Source organism: Haemorhous mexicanus, chromosome 19, assembly GCF_027477595.1.
Source record: "Haemorhous mexicanus isolate bHaeMex1 chromosome 19, bHaeMex1.pri, whole genome shotgun sequence".
Taxonomy (NCBI): Eukaryota; Metazoa; Chordata; class Aves; order Passeriformes; family Fringillidae; genus Haemorhous; species Haemorhous mexicanus.
In genome coordinates, this window is record NC_082359.1 from 1,322,937 (window position 1) to 1,340,085 (window position 17,149).

A 17,149-nucleotide genomic window follows, 5' to 3' on the forward strand; every position below is an offset into this window, starting at 1 on the left:
ACAAGAAACAAATGCACTGCAGCAGATGAGAGCCTCAAGCAGTCATTTTTCTCATTACAGCCTCTGCTTTCACGTTTGTACTGGTGCTTCAGCCCTTGGGAATTATGTTAAATGATCAGCATAAAGATCAGCCACAGTCAACTCATGTTTGTTTTTTCTCACCACCACAGCCAAGGACATAATAGCACACAGGGCACACAGAGTCAACACTAAAACCCAATTTCTATTCCTATACCATCAATTCCTGTCTCATTTACAATATTCAGACTGGTTAAAAAATCCTGGTTTTCCAGACTACAGACTTTAGGGATGTATTTGCTTCAAGTACAAGACTTATCCCATCTTTCAGAGATTGAGGGTGGGTAGAAAAGCTCACTTCCAAGAATTTTTCCATGCTGTAAGCATCTCTCTTTTCTGCAAGTTACTGTCAATGTTAATGTTTTCAGTAGCCAATAAATTTCCCTCAGAGACAGCATATGAGATAGAGTCTGTGACCTCAAACATCACTCTAAAATCATCATGCTCCTGACTTCTTGCCAGTTTTCAAACAACACTCAATTCTAGCCCAGGATCTCTGTGTGGATGAGATATTTCTTAGGGATACATATCTAGATGCAGAATCTCCTTCTGGATGAAATATTCCTTGAGGATAGATATCTGGATGCAAAGCCCACATGGCTGCATAAATACGTATTTTCCTCTATTTTAAGGCATGAGAAAAAAGATAAAACTTCATATTTAAAAGCTGAACTGTTGCTTCTTAGCCCTTGACTATGAAATCCTCAGTTCAACAACCACTTTGCTACAGGTTTATGTGGAGGCAGGTTCCAGGTGTGTGTCCAGTGCAGATATGGAGAGAGGTTCCTCCAGTTCCATCTTCTCCCTGAACACGACACACAGCTGCCTCTGCTCAAGGCAAACACCCAACAGCAGCAACTCCTGCAGCCTCCTGTGACCACCCACAAGTTTATTCTGTGATAAATCCATGCTCAGCTCCACAATCAGCATATCGTGCTTCTGGGAGCAGTCACCCCTGGGGCAGTGAGCAGTGCAGGCAGCTGCCTGCTTCCAGGAAATCACTGCTTGAGAGCAGGAGGGAGAATGAACTTGACTACGACATACAAGGTGCCTCCATGACCTCCACTACCCAGGAAACCATCAGCTGATCCTTGCAGGACACGCTCCTGAGGAGTGTGGAGGTCAGCAATCCTGGGAAGAGCAGGATTCCTGTAAGAACTGAGGAAACAGAGGGAAATGCAAGCAGCACAGCAAACCATGGCAGCAGCGTGAGTGCAAGGGGCAGTGTGGCACAGTGCAAGACCTTTCCCATCCCTTACAACACCACCCATAAAATAAAAAATGCTGGCAGCTGGCATTCCAGATGCTGAAGATGCCAAGAGCTTTATTTAAAACAGAAATCAAGAGTTAACCATTTACTGGGCCATGACTGGGGCTCAGGGTGTTTTTGGATCAAATCCTGCAGGTGCCCAAGCGACCTTGGCCAACAGCTTGGGGACAGGCCTGGCACATCCCAGCTGCTTCACAGGAGACCCAACGTCCTCCTGCACTGAGTCTCAGTGCCAGGATAAGGGGGAATGGCTTCCCACTGCCAGAGGGCAGGGATGGATGGGATATTGGGCAGGAATTGCTCCCTGGCACGGTGGGCAGGCCCTGGCACAGGGTGCCCAGAGCAGCTGTGGCTGCCCCTGGATCCCTGGCCATGTCCAAGGCCAGGCTGGGCATCGGGGCTTGGAGCACCTGGGACAGTGGAAGGTGTCCCATGGTAGGAGTGGACAAGATGCTATTTCAACTCCTTTCCAATCTAAACCATTCCATAAATCTCTCATCCAAGACACGCTCTGGGATCATTCAGGGCTGCACATCTTCTGCAAAAACCCTCCAGATATTGACTGTGGGTTACCAGGAACAGCCAAGAGGGAAGGCAAAGTCACTGACCTTCACAAGGGACAGCTCTCACACGTAGACAAGGATGAGTTGCAGCTTTCAGCTAATTTCCCAACTGCTCAGCCCAGACTCTCTGTGTTATTTCAGTGCATTGTGTTGCAAGACAAGTTGTGTGGTGCAATAAATGCTCAGAGGTTTCAATGCAGAAACATTTCAGTTGTTTCAGCACAATCCGAGTCCTGCCCTTCACTCTCACCTCTCTGTGCTGCCCTGGCTGCAGCCAAGCCAGGCCATCATCTCCCTGCACAGGACCCCTTCACACCCCCCACAACAGCCATCTGCCATCCCACCCCTCTGCTCCACGCAGGAAAGGTTCACATCCGCAAAAGCAGCACCAGCACTTCATCCAAAGTCACTCCTTCTCGTTCCAGCAGCCACTCAGGGAAGCCAAGGGGCTCCTGCTGCACACACAAAGGCAAACAAGCAATCCACAGAATCATGGAATGGGTTGGAAAAAACTGGAGAAGTCAGAGAGCAGCAGGAGTGAGGAAGAGTATGGAAAAAGCAAAGAGTGAGCAGGTTTAGGGCTCTCAAAGGCACAGGATTGATATCTGGAACAAAGCATTTAACAGAAGCATGGAATGGTTTGGGTGTGAAGGGACATTAAAGCCCATCCAGTGCCAGCCCTGCCATGGACAGGGTCACCTTCCACTAGCCAAGGGTGTTCCAAGCCCCGTCCTTGGACACTTCCAGGGACCCAGGGGCAGCCACAGCTGCTCTGGGCTGCCTGTGCCAGGGTCTCCCCACCTCACAAGGAACAATTCCTTTTACTATCCAATCTAAATCTACTCTCTTTCAACTTTAAGCCATTCCCCCTTGTCCTGTCACACCAGAACCTTGTCTGAACTCCCTCTCCAGTTCTTTTCGAGCCTCTGTAGCTGTTGTTTTTTCATGAGAAAAACACCAATTTTATACATTGCTTGGCCACACAACTCCACAACCCCCTCAGCTGCTCAGGCTCCTGGGAAGCAGCAGGATTGTGCCAGCAGATCCCAAAACCCCACTGCAGCCCAGGCCCTGGTGCTTCTTAGAGGACATGAGAAGCCTCCATTCCCGAGAGCTTGTGTCCAGCAGTTCCTGTCAAAGGGACAGGGCTGGGAATGGTTTATTTTTAGCCCTCAGCATCTTTCATTTCCGTAGGAGCCGCATGCAATGCTCGCTTCCACAGGACACCTCCTCCCCTGCATCTCCAACACCGCAAAAGCAGACTGCTGGGACAGAATGCAGGGCTCTGGCTGCTCTTCAGGACAAAGGCCACCCGAGGAGGGAAGCAGAGGTACCACACACAGGCTGGCTGCTTTGCCAGTGCAGGAAAACAGGAGAAGCAGAGACATGTGCCATGTGTGCCAGCAGGATCCGTGCAGTGATCCACACTCCCAGTGAGGTGTGAGACAACAAACAAACACCACAAGTGCAGCCAGCACCACAAGCAATCCAGGGCTTTTACAGAGCTTTTCATCTTCTCCAGCCAACAGCAGGCAGATGAATGCTGCTCTCCAATTTTAAACTCCCACGTGGTGAAGAGCACCTATTTATACAAATTTTTACACAGATAAAAGGCCAGTCAGTCTTGGCCTAGAAGCCACTCTCTGCATCCATGAATGACTCCAAGCAGTGGCTCATGGCCTGTCTCTCCAGCAGGACCCTCAGCCCTGGGGGTCTCACCCTGGCAGGTTCAGGAGCTGGAAGGACTCCACCAAAGGAGCCCAAAGCACACAAGGGAGGACATGGGAAGTGTCCCAAGAGAGAAGGAAGATGCCAGCTGAGCTGCAGAGGAACGGAGCCCAGTGCTCAGCTGCTTTCCTGAGCAGGACTTCATGCAGGGGACAAATAAAGCTGCGACCATCCTCCTCCTTTCTTCTCAGGATCCACCAAACTGATTGAAAACTCTCTGGTTTTGTTTTTTTTTACCCAATTTTATTTCCTCAGTCTTCTGCGGAAAGAAAAGCAGGTTTAAACCTTCAATTTTATATCTATTTTTATGTTATCAGAGATTTAAAAAATGGTGTAAGAGGGGACAGAAGCCAGACCACTGAAGGGAATTCTCCCATAGGAACATATTCCAGGAGCTGGACTTGGATGATCCCTGTGGGTCCCTTCCAAGTCAGGATATTCCATGACTCTGTGATATGAAGGAGCACAGAGCAGTGAAAAGCAGCACAATGCCCTTTTCCCAAGTGAGGGAGCAGGATCACATCACATCCAGGCTCACTTAAGCTAAGCTGTTCTGACTCCAACACTTGCACAAGGGAGCAGATTCTTTTTATAGAGACCTGGCATGGCACAAACACTTCTCATGAGGTCCTGTTAAGGGACAGAGGTGCAGCAGCAGGATGTGTCCCCACAAACTGCCACCACAGGACTGCACTAATCCCACACAGGCACGTCCCAAGTGCCTCTGCTGGGTTTACATCAAATCAGCAGTTCCATAAATAAACCAATTTGTAAATTAAGACTACATCTAATGGTATAATGGTCTATTATATGGTAGAATGGCAATGATATATTTGGAACTTGGAAATTAAAGCTACACTAATGCTAATAGTGGAGTTTGTGTCCCTGCCCCATGGGACAAAGGGCTCACTACTTATTCCCTTTACAAACAGAAAACTCTAATTCCCTCTGTACCCATGAGGATGCCTCACTTCAGGGCAATGCCTGACTTAATATTGGTGTTTTAGCTACTTTACAAATTTGTCCTTCCTAAAACTACAGAAACTGTAAATCTTCAGGGAAACACCTTGGACCAAATTGCCAACATTAACCTCACTACATTAGAGCTGAAATATTTAGGATTGTTCAGCCTGGAGGAGAAAAGGCTCCAGGGAGAGCTCAGAGCCCCTTGCAGGGCCTAAAGGGGCTCCAGAAGAGCTGGAGAGGGACTGGGGACAAGGGCTGGAGGGACGAGACACAGGGAATGGCTTCCACTGCCAGAGGGCAGGGCTGGATGGGATACTGGGCAGGAATTGTTCTCTGGGAGGGTGGGCAGGCCCTGGCACAGGGTGCCCAGGGCAGCTGTGGCTGCCCCTGGATCCCTGGCAGTGCCCAAGGCCAGGCTGGACAGGGCTTGGAGCAGCCTGGGACAGTGGGAGGTGGAGTGGGACTGGATGGGTTTTAAGGTCCTTTCCCACCCAGGCCATTCCATGATTCTATGATTGAAGATTTTGTTCCCCCCCCCCCCAGCCTGACCCTGTGACACCCTAGGCCTGGCACCACAGAAGCTCCTCACCACGATCCCACTGCTTCCTTCAATGCGTCACTGCTTCCCTGAAGCATCCACAGGGATTCCTCAGTAAAGCTCTCAGCCTCCCCTGCCTGCAGAACGTGACTCTCACAACCACTAAGCCAGTTCAGGCATTGTGCACTTGGAAATCAACTGTACAAACCCTGATGGGATCAATCCCGTTCTCACTGCATGGGCTCTGTGCTTAAATTAAGCTACAATATTCCAAAAATGGGGAGTATCAGCTATGGGGAGCCAGAGGTTTCATTCCTGCACTGCAAAGGCACCTTAGGGCTGCAGTTGTGCAGCAGAATTCAATCCAATCCAGTAATGACAAACCTTATCTGTGCTGAGATACAGAGCTGCAGCCTCTCAAGGCACTTACAAGAGACAATTCCAGGCTGGATGTCTGCAGCTGTAAGGAGGCCTGTTACAGAGCAACAAAGCACAAATTTCCAGACCTCTACAAGTCAACTTTCAAATTTAAAACTACATTTCCAAGGAGCTTGCATGCATAGGTTTTTCCACTCTGAAGCAGAAATTTTTACTTCTTTCCTGGTGGTGAAAAGGAAGAGGACAGAGAAGGAGAGGCAGATGCCTCACCCAGTGCACACTCAATGTTTACCCACAAAAAAATGCAGATTCCTGGGAAAACAGTTCCAGGGCAGCACCCAACTGGGACATCCCAGGGACTGCACAGGCAAAAAAATAGGAAAATTCCTGTCCATCAGCTCCTAAGCCAAGCCCTGATCCTAAAAGGATCAGAAACACCACCAGGTCCTTGCCTCCCCAAGTGTTGCAGCAAAACACTGTACTTATAATAAGCTTTAACAGATAAAAGCCTGATAGAGGAGTAAAGCACAGATAATCCCATACATTTGGCTTGCCAATCCTCAGGCTGTCCCAGTGTCAGGCAGCTCCTCCACCAATTCAGAGTGCCATGGAAGTGCAGGGTGTTCTGTGAAACAGCCTGAAGGGCTCAGACACAGAAATCACCAGGGCTCCCCTGGCACTGACAGGACAAGCCATAGATAGGACATGGCTTTTCCTCATCCCCCATCAGCATCCAGAAAGCTGAAGGCAAACTCACAAAAAAGTGCCACAAATAATCATAGAATGGTTCAAGAAATGTGTCTGGGAGGCACCTCAGGAGGCCTCAGGTCCAGTCCCCTGCTCTGAGCGTCTGCCTCCAGACAAGGCTGCTCAGGACCCTGCTCATCCACAGCTGGAACAGCCATGAGTTTCCTGCACCTCTCCAGATCCCTGTCCCAGTATTCAGTCCTCACTCCAAAGCCAGCATGCTTCCATGTGTCCATGCAGGATTTCCCACGTGCTCTCCTAGCCCTGTGCCTCACCCTGCCATAAGCAGAGACAGGCTCTGTCCCCTCTCACACCCTCCACCATGGAGCTGTGGGTCTCCCTGTCTCCTCTGCTCCAGCCCCATCCTGGCAGGCCCCAAACCAGACTGATGGCCCAGACAGGGCACCCCAGGTCACTCCTCTGCTGCGCAGAGGGGACAGTCTCTTCCCTCAACACTTCTGCTAACACAACCAAAGCCACCAACGACCTCTGGTCACCTTTTTGTCCCCAAGGGCTCCTCTGCAAAGCTACCTCCAGCAGCAATGCCTCTGCTGAGCATCACAGAGCTCCCATCACCCTGCTGCTCCAGCCTGACACAGTCCCTCTGAACTCCAGACCTGTGACCTCTCTGCTCCACTTGGCATCACCCAGAGCCAGGCTGCGAGGGCACTCACCCATTAATAACCACATTACACAGCAAATACTGTGACTAATGAACTGTGATCTTATCACAGCTACCAAAACCAATCAAATTATACGTACTCCTAATCAATGCCCAAGACAATACAGCTTAACCAGAGCACCACCACCACCCCAGCTCCTGGGAAGCCCTGCACGTTGTGTACAATTCCAAGTGGGAGCTGACAGTGTGTCCTGTGTGCCAAATGTAAATGATGCAGTATTAAGATGATTGTCACCTTTGTACCATCACAAAATGACTTTTAGTTTGAGCACTCTCTTCCTCCTGCTTATAAAATTCCATCCCAGCAGAGATGCAAAGCCAGGGAGCCTCAAGCAGACTCTCCCCAGCACAGACCACAGAGACCCAGCTGACAAGGAATGGAAAACTCTGCTGGGATAAAACAAAGCCATAGAGTAGTTCCACCTGACCACACACTATAAACCTGAAGCACCTTCTGCTGCACAAGCCCTGCTGGGAAACACCACAGCAGCAACTTGGGAATAATAAACAGGGGATAAACAGCACCCAGCATCAGTCACAGGAACGTGCATGCTTGGAAACAAAAAAGATGGAAGGTCTCAAGTCTTCCAAGAACAAAGGATGGGGCTGCTGGAGAACACAGCCCTGACACCAGGCACCACCGAAGCATTCCTGGACTCCTCCAAAAAAGGGCTTCAAACAAAAGGCTGACACTTAACACAGAATTATGGAATCCCCTGAGTAGGAAGGGACCCACAAGGATCATCCAGTCCAACTTCTGTCCCTGTCACCGACATGTTTTATGAAAAATCCTTTCCTTAGGATTTTTCCCTCCTGAGAAGCTGAGAGGCCTCAAGAACAAACTGTAAACAATTCTTATCTGCTGCTGTGGAATGCACCAGGTGGATCTGTGATTGGTCTCATCCAGTTGTTTCTAATTAATGGCCAATCACAGTTCACCTGCCCAGACTGTCTCGGTCAGAGACAAACCTTTGTTATTCATTCCTTTTCTATTCTTAGCTTAGCCTTCTAATGAAATCCTCTTCTCTATTCTTTTAGTATAGTTTTAATATATTCTCTATCATAAAATAATAAATCAAGCCTTCTGATACATGGAGTCAACTTTCTCCTCTCTTCCCTCATCCTGGGACCCTTGTAGACAATACCACATGTCTCTGCCCAGACCCCCCAACAATCTCACCCTGGGCATCCCTGGCAGCACTGTCCAAAGGCTCCTGGAGCTCTGGCAGCCTCGGGGCCGTGCCCATTCCCTGGGGAGCCTGGGCAGTGCCCAGCACCCTCTGGGGGAAGAGCCTTTTCCTAAAGTCCAACCTAAAATTCCCCTGACACACCTTCACTGGCTCTTCACAAGCTGCCGGCACAGCTGCCACCCCCACCTGCTGCACATCTCAAAGACAAAAATCTGCTTCTTTAATCTTGTGGTCTCCACTCTTGCATAGTCCTGGAGAGGAGGGGCATGTCTGTGTCCCACTGCCATGAGTACATCCCAGTCATCCATGTCCAAGCTCCAGCCAAATCCACCCAAACTCACCCCATCTTCCGAACTGGGACCGGTGTATTTTTCAAGCGCTTCCAAGAAGAGCCACCACTCCTGACAGTTGCAGAAGACCTGAAAAAAAAAGTTTGTGGAACCACCCCTGTGCATTTCACAGGAAAAAAGAAACTTCAAAAATCAAAATTTCCAGAGCTAAGGAATTAGTTGCCATGGATATTTGCTGCTGTGACAAATACTCTAATTCTGTGCTGGGGTGAGTGACAGGCACAAAGCACCAAGTCAGCTGGGAACAGCAACACGGCGCACTGGAACACAGCACACACAGCCCCACGTCTCTGGGAGCATCCCTGAGGAAACCAACCATGGACCTCAACAGCACCAGCACCAGGAGGCCACAGGACTCCCCAAAGGAGCTTTGCTCCCATCCAGGCTACCCAGCCCGGCTGTCACATCCATGGCTGTGCCATGGGAAGGAGAGTTCACTGTTTTTGAGAGCCCACCCAGCCACGGTGTTTAGGTGCCTGTGCCAACCAACCAGCCTGAAGTGAGAAGATCTTACGACAGCAATACACAACCAGCAGGCCCCAAGGACAACACTTTCCTGCTCTGTTTCTTATAAAGTTCCTAGAAGAAACCTGCTCTAGCTATTAACAACAGATTAAGAATCACTGCTTTGTGTTAAAGAAGGAAAAGAGAAAGGCACTGACTCCCACTTCACCATATTTACCCCCACATGCATTGCAGAAGCTGCTTTAAACAGCCACGCGTGCCCAGCCATTGCTCTCATCCAGAAAGATTTGGAGGATTAAGACTATTTTTAGGGAGTGAAGCACCTCCCCCTGAGTCACTGCAGGGACATACATCTATCCGGTCGTGATTCAAAGCAGAAATAGCCTTGAAGAGTTAGATAAAAATAAAAAAAAGCAAGAAAGAGTGGATACTAACACAGCTTGGTGTGAAAGGAAGGGCAGGGAAAACAGGGGTGACAAAGGGTTTGGCCACAGTCAACAGCGCTGACACAGCAGCAGCTCCATCAGAGCCGTGTCACAATGTGACCCGTGAGCAGCTCCATGCCTGCAGCGATGCTCACAGCGAGGAGCAGCATCATCTGGGGACAGCACAGGCAGGTACAAAACAGCCCTGCCAGGAGCCCTGGCTTGCAGAGGGGGAAGCAAATCCCAAGTGCCTGGAAGGGGACAAAAGAGGAGATTGCTCCCATTTGTTCTGCTTTCATGGCAGAGCTCCACTGACACGCAGTCCCACACTTCCATCTGCATGTTTAATTGCAGCGTTGATCCGTTTGCAGCCCAAGGCTCAGCACCAGCCCTGCACCACGCTCACACTCAGGGCTGTGAGTCAGCACCACTGCCCCAGCACCACGCTCACATCCAGCTCTGCCCTCCTCCAGCCCAGCCCCAGCCAGCAGACACGGGAATGTTGTGTCATTAATTATTAAACAAGCTTTTTGAGCGAAACCAAACAAAGGCTGATGCAAAGTGTAGAAAGATCCCTGCCATGGTGCTGTAGGAACTGCTACAACAATTGAACAGTATAATGAGGACCTGAAGGGATATTTAACACCCCCAGCTAGCTCAGGTTTGGAAGCACTATCTTATGCAGGGATAAATCTCCAGGATGCTGCCTGCCCTCCTCACAGCAGGCTGAGACAAGTCACATTTCAGGGTGACAACCTGAGCTGTTTGCCATCAGCTGAACAGACCTACAGGGAGCAGAGGGCTCTGATATCACCGATAACACTTCAGGCACCTAAAATTACCAGGCTGAGTTACTCAGCTACAACAACTGATACACAAGCACAAAATATAGAGAAGCTCAGTAGTCTGACCTGCTGCAGCATAACTCAACCTACAGATAACGAACATCATCGTCGCTCAGAGATGAGTTCAGAGCACATTGCACTGATTGAAAATTCCTTTTCAGGGAAAAATGAGGCAGGATACAAGGGATGCTGCATGGAAAAGCACAGCAGGTTCCTCACAATACTCCTGACAAGAAGGATTAGCTCCTTCCTCAATGACTCACTGTGGGTACAGAGGATGACAGGCCATACAAGCACCAACTTAAACCTGTAATTGGAGCAAGCCAAGTCAGAGCTGAATACATATTTCCCTGGAAAAAAGACAGGCAGTGGAGCTGCAGGAAGAGGCAGGTGATGCCAGTCACCTCTGCAGGCAAAGGACAGCCATCATGCTCCTGGAGCAACATGACAGCAGTTAGACCAAGGGCTGGCAAGGGTTTTCCAGGGCTGAGCACAGCCAGGGATGTCCTGGAGCAGGGGCCAGTCCACGCCAATTTCTGCTCCTAAAGGTCAGCACAGCCCCTGCTGTCCTACTCCAGCAGAGCTGAGGGAGCTCCAGCACTGTGGGGGAGAGATGCAGGGCTGGACAGAGACCCCCTGCCCTTGCCTGGGACAGCAAAGCAGAACTACACCACTGTGTGCTCCAGCAATGGAAGCTGGACCAGGGAACACCAGAAAGGACTAACAGGCACCTCACTCAGGTAAGGAGCCAGGCAGCTGAGCCCATAAACGCCCTCCCACCTGCCAACAGCTCCAGGAGTGAAAACTGCCGTGGGAGCCAAGCTACCTGAGGGATCCCCACGTGCCCACATGGAGACAGCAGCACAGGCTGCTGTACTTCCACACAAACCCAGAGTGCTCTGCCCCCTCACAGTTTAGCTCTGTGCAAGACAAACCAGTTATTTCTTCTACAATTACATCAAATTAAGTACTTGGCCAGTACAGAATCATGGAATGGTTTGGGTAGGAAGGGGTCTTAAAGGTTCCACTCCCCTGCCGTAGGCAGGGACACCATCCATAAGACCAGGCTGCTCCAAGCCCTGTCCAGGATGGCCTGGAACACCTGCAGGGATGGGATGAGGGATGACAACCATCCCATCTACTCAAATGAAGATTATATGTATAGAAATAAAGAAGAAAGATGGTTCATGGCTCTTGTCACAGTTTGCAACCAGCAAACAGAACCAGGCAACAGCTGTAAATCCCCTCAGCCAGCACTAATTACCAAGCCATGATGGATACATCCCTAAGGATAAGATCCCTGTCTCACACCCTCCTGCAGAGTCAGCAGCAGTTGCTGTTTGGACTGAAGTGAGCCCGACCTCCCCCACAGCACTAACTGGGAGCAGAGCAACCCAGCCTGGAACCAGCAGCCCAAAGAGCATCGTTCCCCCCCACCCCATGGCACCCCTCAAGCGCCATGCGGATATGCAGTGTCCCCAGGGAGCTGTGGCAGCACAGTATCCAGGGGGACAAAGCACAGCAAGGAGCTGCCTCCAGAATGGGCAAATAAGAAGGAACAACAGCAAAGCACCATATGGATCCAGAGAGTGCCATGGGAAAACAAGCTGACTGGGAACACCAATTATTCATCACTGTTTAAAAACAAGTAGCTCAAAGTCACCAGGAGCTGCAGAGCTGCCCTGGAAACCTGCACGCTCCAGCACCCAAAGAGACACAGACACTCCAGGACTTGTCTGCACAGGGACAGGGTGTCACAGAAATCATTCCAGGAGAGCATGTTGCCTCATTTTCTCATGTACAAGCTAAATGTAAGGAAAAGTTTTCCCCTCCAAGGGTGGTCCAACACTGGAAGAGGGGCCTGGAGAGGCTCTGCAAGCTCACACCTTGGAGATTTCAGAGGCCGAAGCAAAAGTGTGATGAGAGGCGGCTGAGGGAGCTGGAGGTGGTCAACAGGACCTTGTGGCTCTGCACAACTCCTGACAGGAGGGGACAGCCAGGGGGGTCAGGCTCTGGTCCCAGGGAACAGGGACAGGAAGAGAGGGAACAGCCTCAAGCTGTGCCAGGGAGGCTCAGGGTGGATACTGGGAACATTTCTTTCTGGAAAGGGTGGTCAGGGTGGCACAACTGCCCAGGGCAGTGTTGGAGTCCCCATCCCTGGAGCAACTTAAAAGCCACGTAGATGTGGCACCTGGGAACATGGGTCAGTGGTGGCCTTGGCAGTGCTGGGGGAACACTCGGATCAGAGGCTCCCAGAGCTCTCACCTGGGCTCCCTCAACCCCCCACATCTCTATCATCAGCAGTGGTTTTCAAGCTCCTTTCTGAACTCCCCTCCTCAGCTTTCAGTGAAGTCTCAGCACAAGAAACAGGGAAAATACCTCTGGGTTGTGCTCAAGCCCTCATGATGCCAACCAGTTAACTGCTGGATAAACAGAGCTGGTGAAGAATGCTGCTCTGTGAAACACAGCTTTTCCAGGGAAATGAGCTGCAGGATAACCCAGACAAGACAGCTAAAGTGCCCTAGGCACCCATCACTGCTCAAAGAAGGGAGTTAATGCTGCCTGATGGAGAAGCCTTTCCCTTCCCAACAATAACACGGTTTTCCCCTCTCCATTTGTCATTGCTTTCATCATTACACCCCGTGCCCACACAAAGCACTGCTGAAGGCCCTCCAGACACCCAACCCACAGGAACCCAGCTCCAGCCCATCCCACAGAGGAGCCAACACATCCCAGAGCTCTTAGAAAGGTCAAGGAGCTGCTGGAAGAACACAACACTCGGGAGCATCCATGGTCACATGAGCCAACGCCAGTCTTCAATGAATTAATACTCACCTGAAGATCCTCTCTAATCTCCTTGAAAACACTTATCTGTTCAAGGTGATTAGATTCTCCCATACAGAGCCGCTAATTATAGATAATGATAAATCTGAGTGGCAGCCTGCAAGAGGAGTTCAGAGAGAGAGTTTGGATCATTAGCAAGTCAAGCAGACTAGTCCTGCATCCCCAAACTGCCTTCCCACGCCAGCATCACTGAATCAGCCAAAACACTTGGTCAAAAACAACCAAGGAGGACCAATCAAGGGCAAGTAAAATGGTCCAACCATATTGCTGTGGCTTTAGGAACTTCCTAAACCCACACATCTCCCTCCAGAGGAGGGTACTGCACAGGAACTCCTCCAGAATTCCTCAGCAGTTGTTATTTTTCACAGGTTCAGAGGAGGGAATACAAAGCAAAGGCACATGAAGTTTCCCTGGCAGCAAGACTTGATGTCTTCATCGATGTAGCAAAGCTACAGGAGGCTTTAAATGCTCCATTTGGGAAAAAATGTTGTAATTAGAAGCTTTAATTCAGCAAACTGTCCCTGTGAAACCAACTGGGCAGCAAACAGGCATCACACTTGGCTGCTGGAGCAAACCCATCAGAACAGCTCCAAAGGATGGCCCAGCACCCACCCACACACCAGCACCTCCAGGGACACCAAGGGGACACCCGGGATTTCAGCAGCTCAGCTCTGCAAACCAAAATCCTCCAGGCAACGTGACAGGCTGGGCTTTAAAGCTAAAGAGCGAGAGGCAGGAAATCCAAATGCAACAGAAAGCTTCAACCTGGAACAAAATCAATCCACTCAAGGAGGCAGCTTGGGCACCACAGGGCAGCCTTCCCACTTTAGATGATTTTAGCAGACAAGCAAAATGAAGCTTCTACAAAGCTACTCCTGAGCAGCCACAGCTAAATCAGGTGGACTGTGCAGCTACAAAGGTGACAACACAAGAAGAGCACAGCAATTCACCTGCAAGGGCAGGAAAGGAGACTTCTGGTGTGGACCTGCTAAGCTGGGCTGAGCACAAAGAGCCAGCAGAAAGCAGGACCCGTGACTCTCAGAATGCCAGAGACCTCTATAGAATATATGTAGATAGACAAATATAGATATATGCTCTTTCTCAGTGAACAGGCAGCAGCCTGACACCTGCCTGGCTCCTGTCATGGAGCTAGAATTCCTATCAAAACAGAACTGCCAGTTTTCACCCCAGACTGTCTCCCAGGAGTGCTCCCAGATAAGCAATTCAAGCTGACACAGCCACTATTTCAGAGCGCTGGTTTTGAAGAGTACCATGGAAGCTTTTCTCCACTTAAGAAAGACTTCACCACGTGTTCTGCACTGTATTTTTGTACTCCTGACTCACAACCAAATTAATTCAGTTGTCATCAAGCCCAGAGATGAAAAGAAGCACAAAATCCTCCAGCATCCTTTTCCCCAAGCAGCTGCTGAAGGTCTGCCCTGCCTGAAAGCTTCACAAAGTTTCAACTCCTTCACATGCAGCTCAAAATAATTTCCTTGGGTGTTTCTGTTTGTTGTTTCAGCCTAAAACAGATCAAATGGTCTCGAAATAAACCTGGTTGTTCCCATCTAAAATAATTGTTGAAGAAAACCACTTGTTAACTCATGACAGACTTGGCATCAACACACAAAAATAAGATTCTGACATGGTTACAAATGGGGTGTTAAACTCCAACGGCCTTCTTGAACAGAGTTAAGGCATTCCAGAAAGGATTACAGTAAATTAGCTGAATTACTGAGAGGTAATTACATTTTTTGGGGGGGAGGTTGTTTGGCTTAAGTTCTTTGAGAGTTTTCAACACCTCTAAGTAGATAACCACATCATTTATCTTCTGCACTGTTACCTGCTGTAGTCTGACCCCGGGACCCAAGTTCCAGGTCTCTCTTAGAGCTGGAAGAGTTTATATTCACATCTGACAGGGAGCTGGAGCTCTGCAATCTGCTTCAGCCTATGTGTCAGCAGCTGGAGCTGAGAGGAAATCAGCTGATGAACTTTATGTCGGGAGGAAAAACAGCTTTGGCATAACCTTTATAGAGAATTCTGGTCTCGGGGGGTTTGGCACTTTTAAAGACTTACTATTTTATAAAGCTTTTAACCTTTAATATTCAGGATTGGGTCCATGTCTGAAGTATAGCCAACATCTGCTGCACAACACTGAGGATGACAAGAGCACTTGTGTTCCAAGTGACAAGAACAAACATGATCCAAATTACAGAATCCCTGAATGGTCTGGGTGGGAAGGGACCTTAAAGCTCCCGTCGTTCCACCTCCTACCATACACAGGCACACGTTCCTGGAGGATAAAAACACCAACATCCACATTTGTATTTTCACCACTCAAGTGAGACAAGCAGTACAAGAGAAGCTACGAAGATGACACCACTTTGGATTCAGCCTCGGGGTGTCTGACACGCTCCTCGCTGAGCCCACAGCCCGTCTGCACAAACCCAGCGCGTCAGACAGCGCCGGGAGCCAGGCACGGCCGGGAGCAGCTGCTGGAGCTTCCTGCCGTGCCCCAGGAGCGCAGCCCCAGCCGGGGCTGACGCCCCAAGCCCAACACTCCCAGCACAGCAGCCCAGGCCACCCTGCCACCGCAGCCACGGGCACCGCTGCGGGAAGGACTCGCAGGCTCTGGCAGGGTACGGCAGGAGCAGGTTACACAGCTAAGGGAGGAGGGTTTGGGGTGTTTGGATAGAAGGCTGCGATTTGGGCAGCTGTAGGAGCCGGAGCTGCTGCAGCAGGAGCGGAGGGATGGAGAGAGAGAAGGATGGGAGATCCAGGGCGTTCCATTATCCCGGGGCCCCACTGCCCCCACCGGACCCCCGCGACGCTGCAGGATCAAACCCGAGTTTGGCTTTAAAAGAGGAAAAAAAGCCCAAACTAAACAGTACGAGGCGATTTTCGCTATGCAACAGCGCAGTCCCCGCGGTCCGTCCCCGGCTCCCGGCGGCCCCTGCCCGGCCCCCCGGCCCCGGTACCTGTAGTAGCTGAGCAGCCCATTGCTGAGCACGAACCAGCGACGCTGGTAGCCCTTCAGGTAGTTGGTCCACTTGAAGAGCCAACCCTTGTAGGTGTCGGAACCCGGGGGGGCGGCGGGCGCTCCCCCCGCCGGGCCCCCGCCGCCGCGGCCGCCCGGCTCGGTGCTCATGGCCGGCAGCTCGTGGCAGGCCAGGCAGGGGACGGCGCTGAGGAGCGAGACCAGCCCGCGGGTGCCGCCGCCGCAGAGCGCGGCCGCCTTCCCCATAGACCCCGCGGGGCCCGGCCGAGGCTCCGCCGCTCCCGGGGCGGCCCCGGCCCGTCCGCACCGAGCGGGGGCGGTACCGCCGCCACGTGACCGCCCCACGGGGAGGGGAGCGGAGGCGCGCGCCCCCCGGCGGCGGGGCGGGAACGGCGGCACCGCCCCCACCCCCACCCTCACCCCGCCCCCGCCATTTTGGCCCCCCGCCGCCATTTCATGCCAGGGGGCTGGGGCGGGGGGGACGGTAAAAACTCTTCCATGTAAATCTTCCCGTAAATAATCCTCCCGAATGCTGCCTCCCCTGCTAGGAGGAGAAGCCCCATGCTACTGTCCCTCTCACCTGCTCCCTCCAGCAGCACACGGGCCTGAATTTTGTGCCTGAGGAGGTGCCTGTCCACAGGGTGTGGAGGCCTGTGGCAGGTGCCACCTGGCCGGATGTTCCCATGTCTGTTGAGGGTTCTTCCCTTTCCCCTTTCTCTTCCCAGCTTTTTTCCTCCTTCTTCATTATTTCTTTCCTTTTCCCTTTCTTCTTCCCCTTTATCCTCTCCTCTTCATTCTCCCCCCCATCATAGATCACGTCTCATTCATCTCCCTGATCCTCTCTGATCCCCCTGATCCCATTATCCTCAGCCATCACCTTCACACACTGCCACAGCTGTGCCAGGGGCTCAGGAGGCTCCCACAGCCCTGGGAATTCTCAAGAGAGTGCACTGGGCTCCAAGTCTCGGGATCTGGGCTGGGCAGCTCCGAAGGTGAAGGACACTCCACGTGCTGCTCTGGGCTGAGCTCCGGCCCCTCTGCAGCTGGGTGAGCCATTCCTCCCCGGAGAGTCCTTCAGGCAG

General features: G+C 51.3%; 1 protein-coding gene across 4 annotated transcripts in view; it reads right to left on the minus strand.

Annotated features, from left to right (window-relative positions):
* OSBP2 (oxysterol binding protein 2) overlaps positions 1–16,371 on the minus strand; it is a 97,603-nt gene extending 81,232 nt beyond the window's left edge. For 2 of the 4 annotated variants that reach the window (XM_059863125.1, XM_059863124.1), the window contains exons 1-2: positions 16,048–16,371; positions 8,482–8,559 (exon numbers count right to left, since the gene is read on the minus strand). In XM_059863125.1, the coding sequence (XP_059719108.1) occupies positions 8,482–8,559; positions 16,048–16,313 (344 nt within the window). In that variant the 5' untranslated portion in view covers positions 16,314–16,371. The remainder of the gene's footprint in view (positions 1–8,481; positions 8,560–16,047) is intronic. The other 2 variants (XM_059863127.1, XM_059863126.1) reach the window with 1 other exon arrangement.
* Positions 16,372–17,149: the final 778 nt, after the last annotated feature.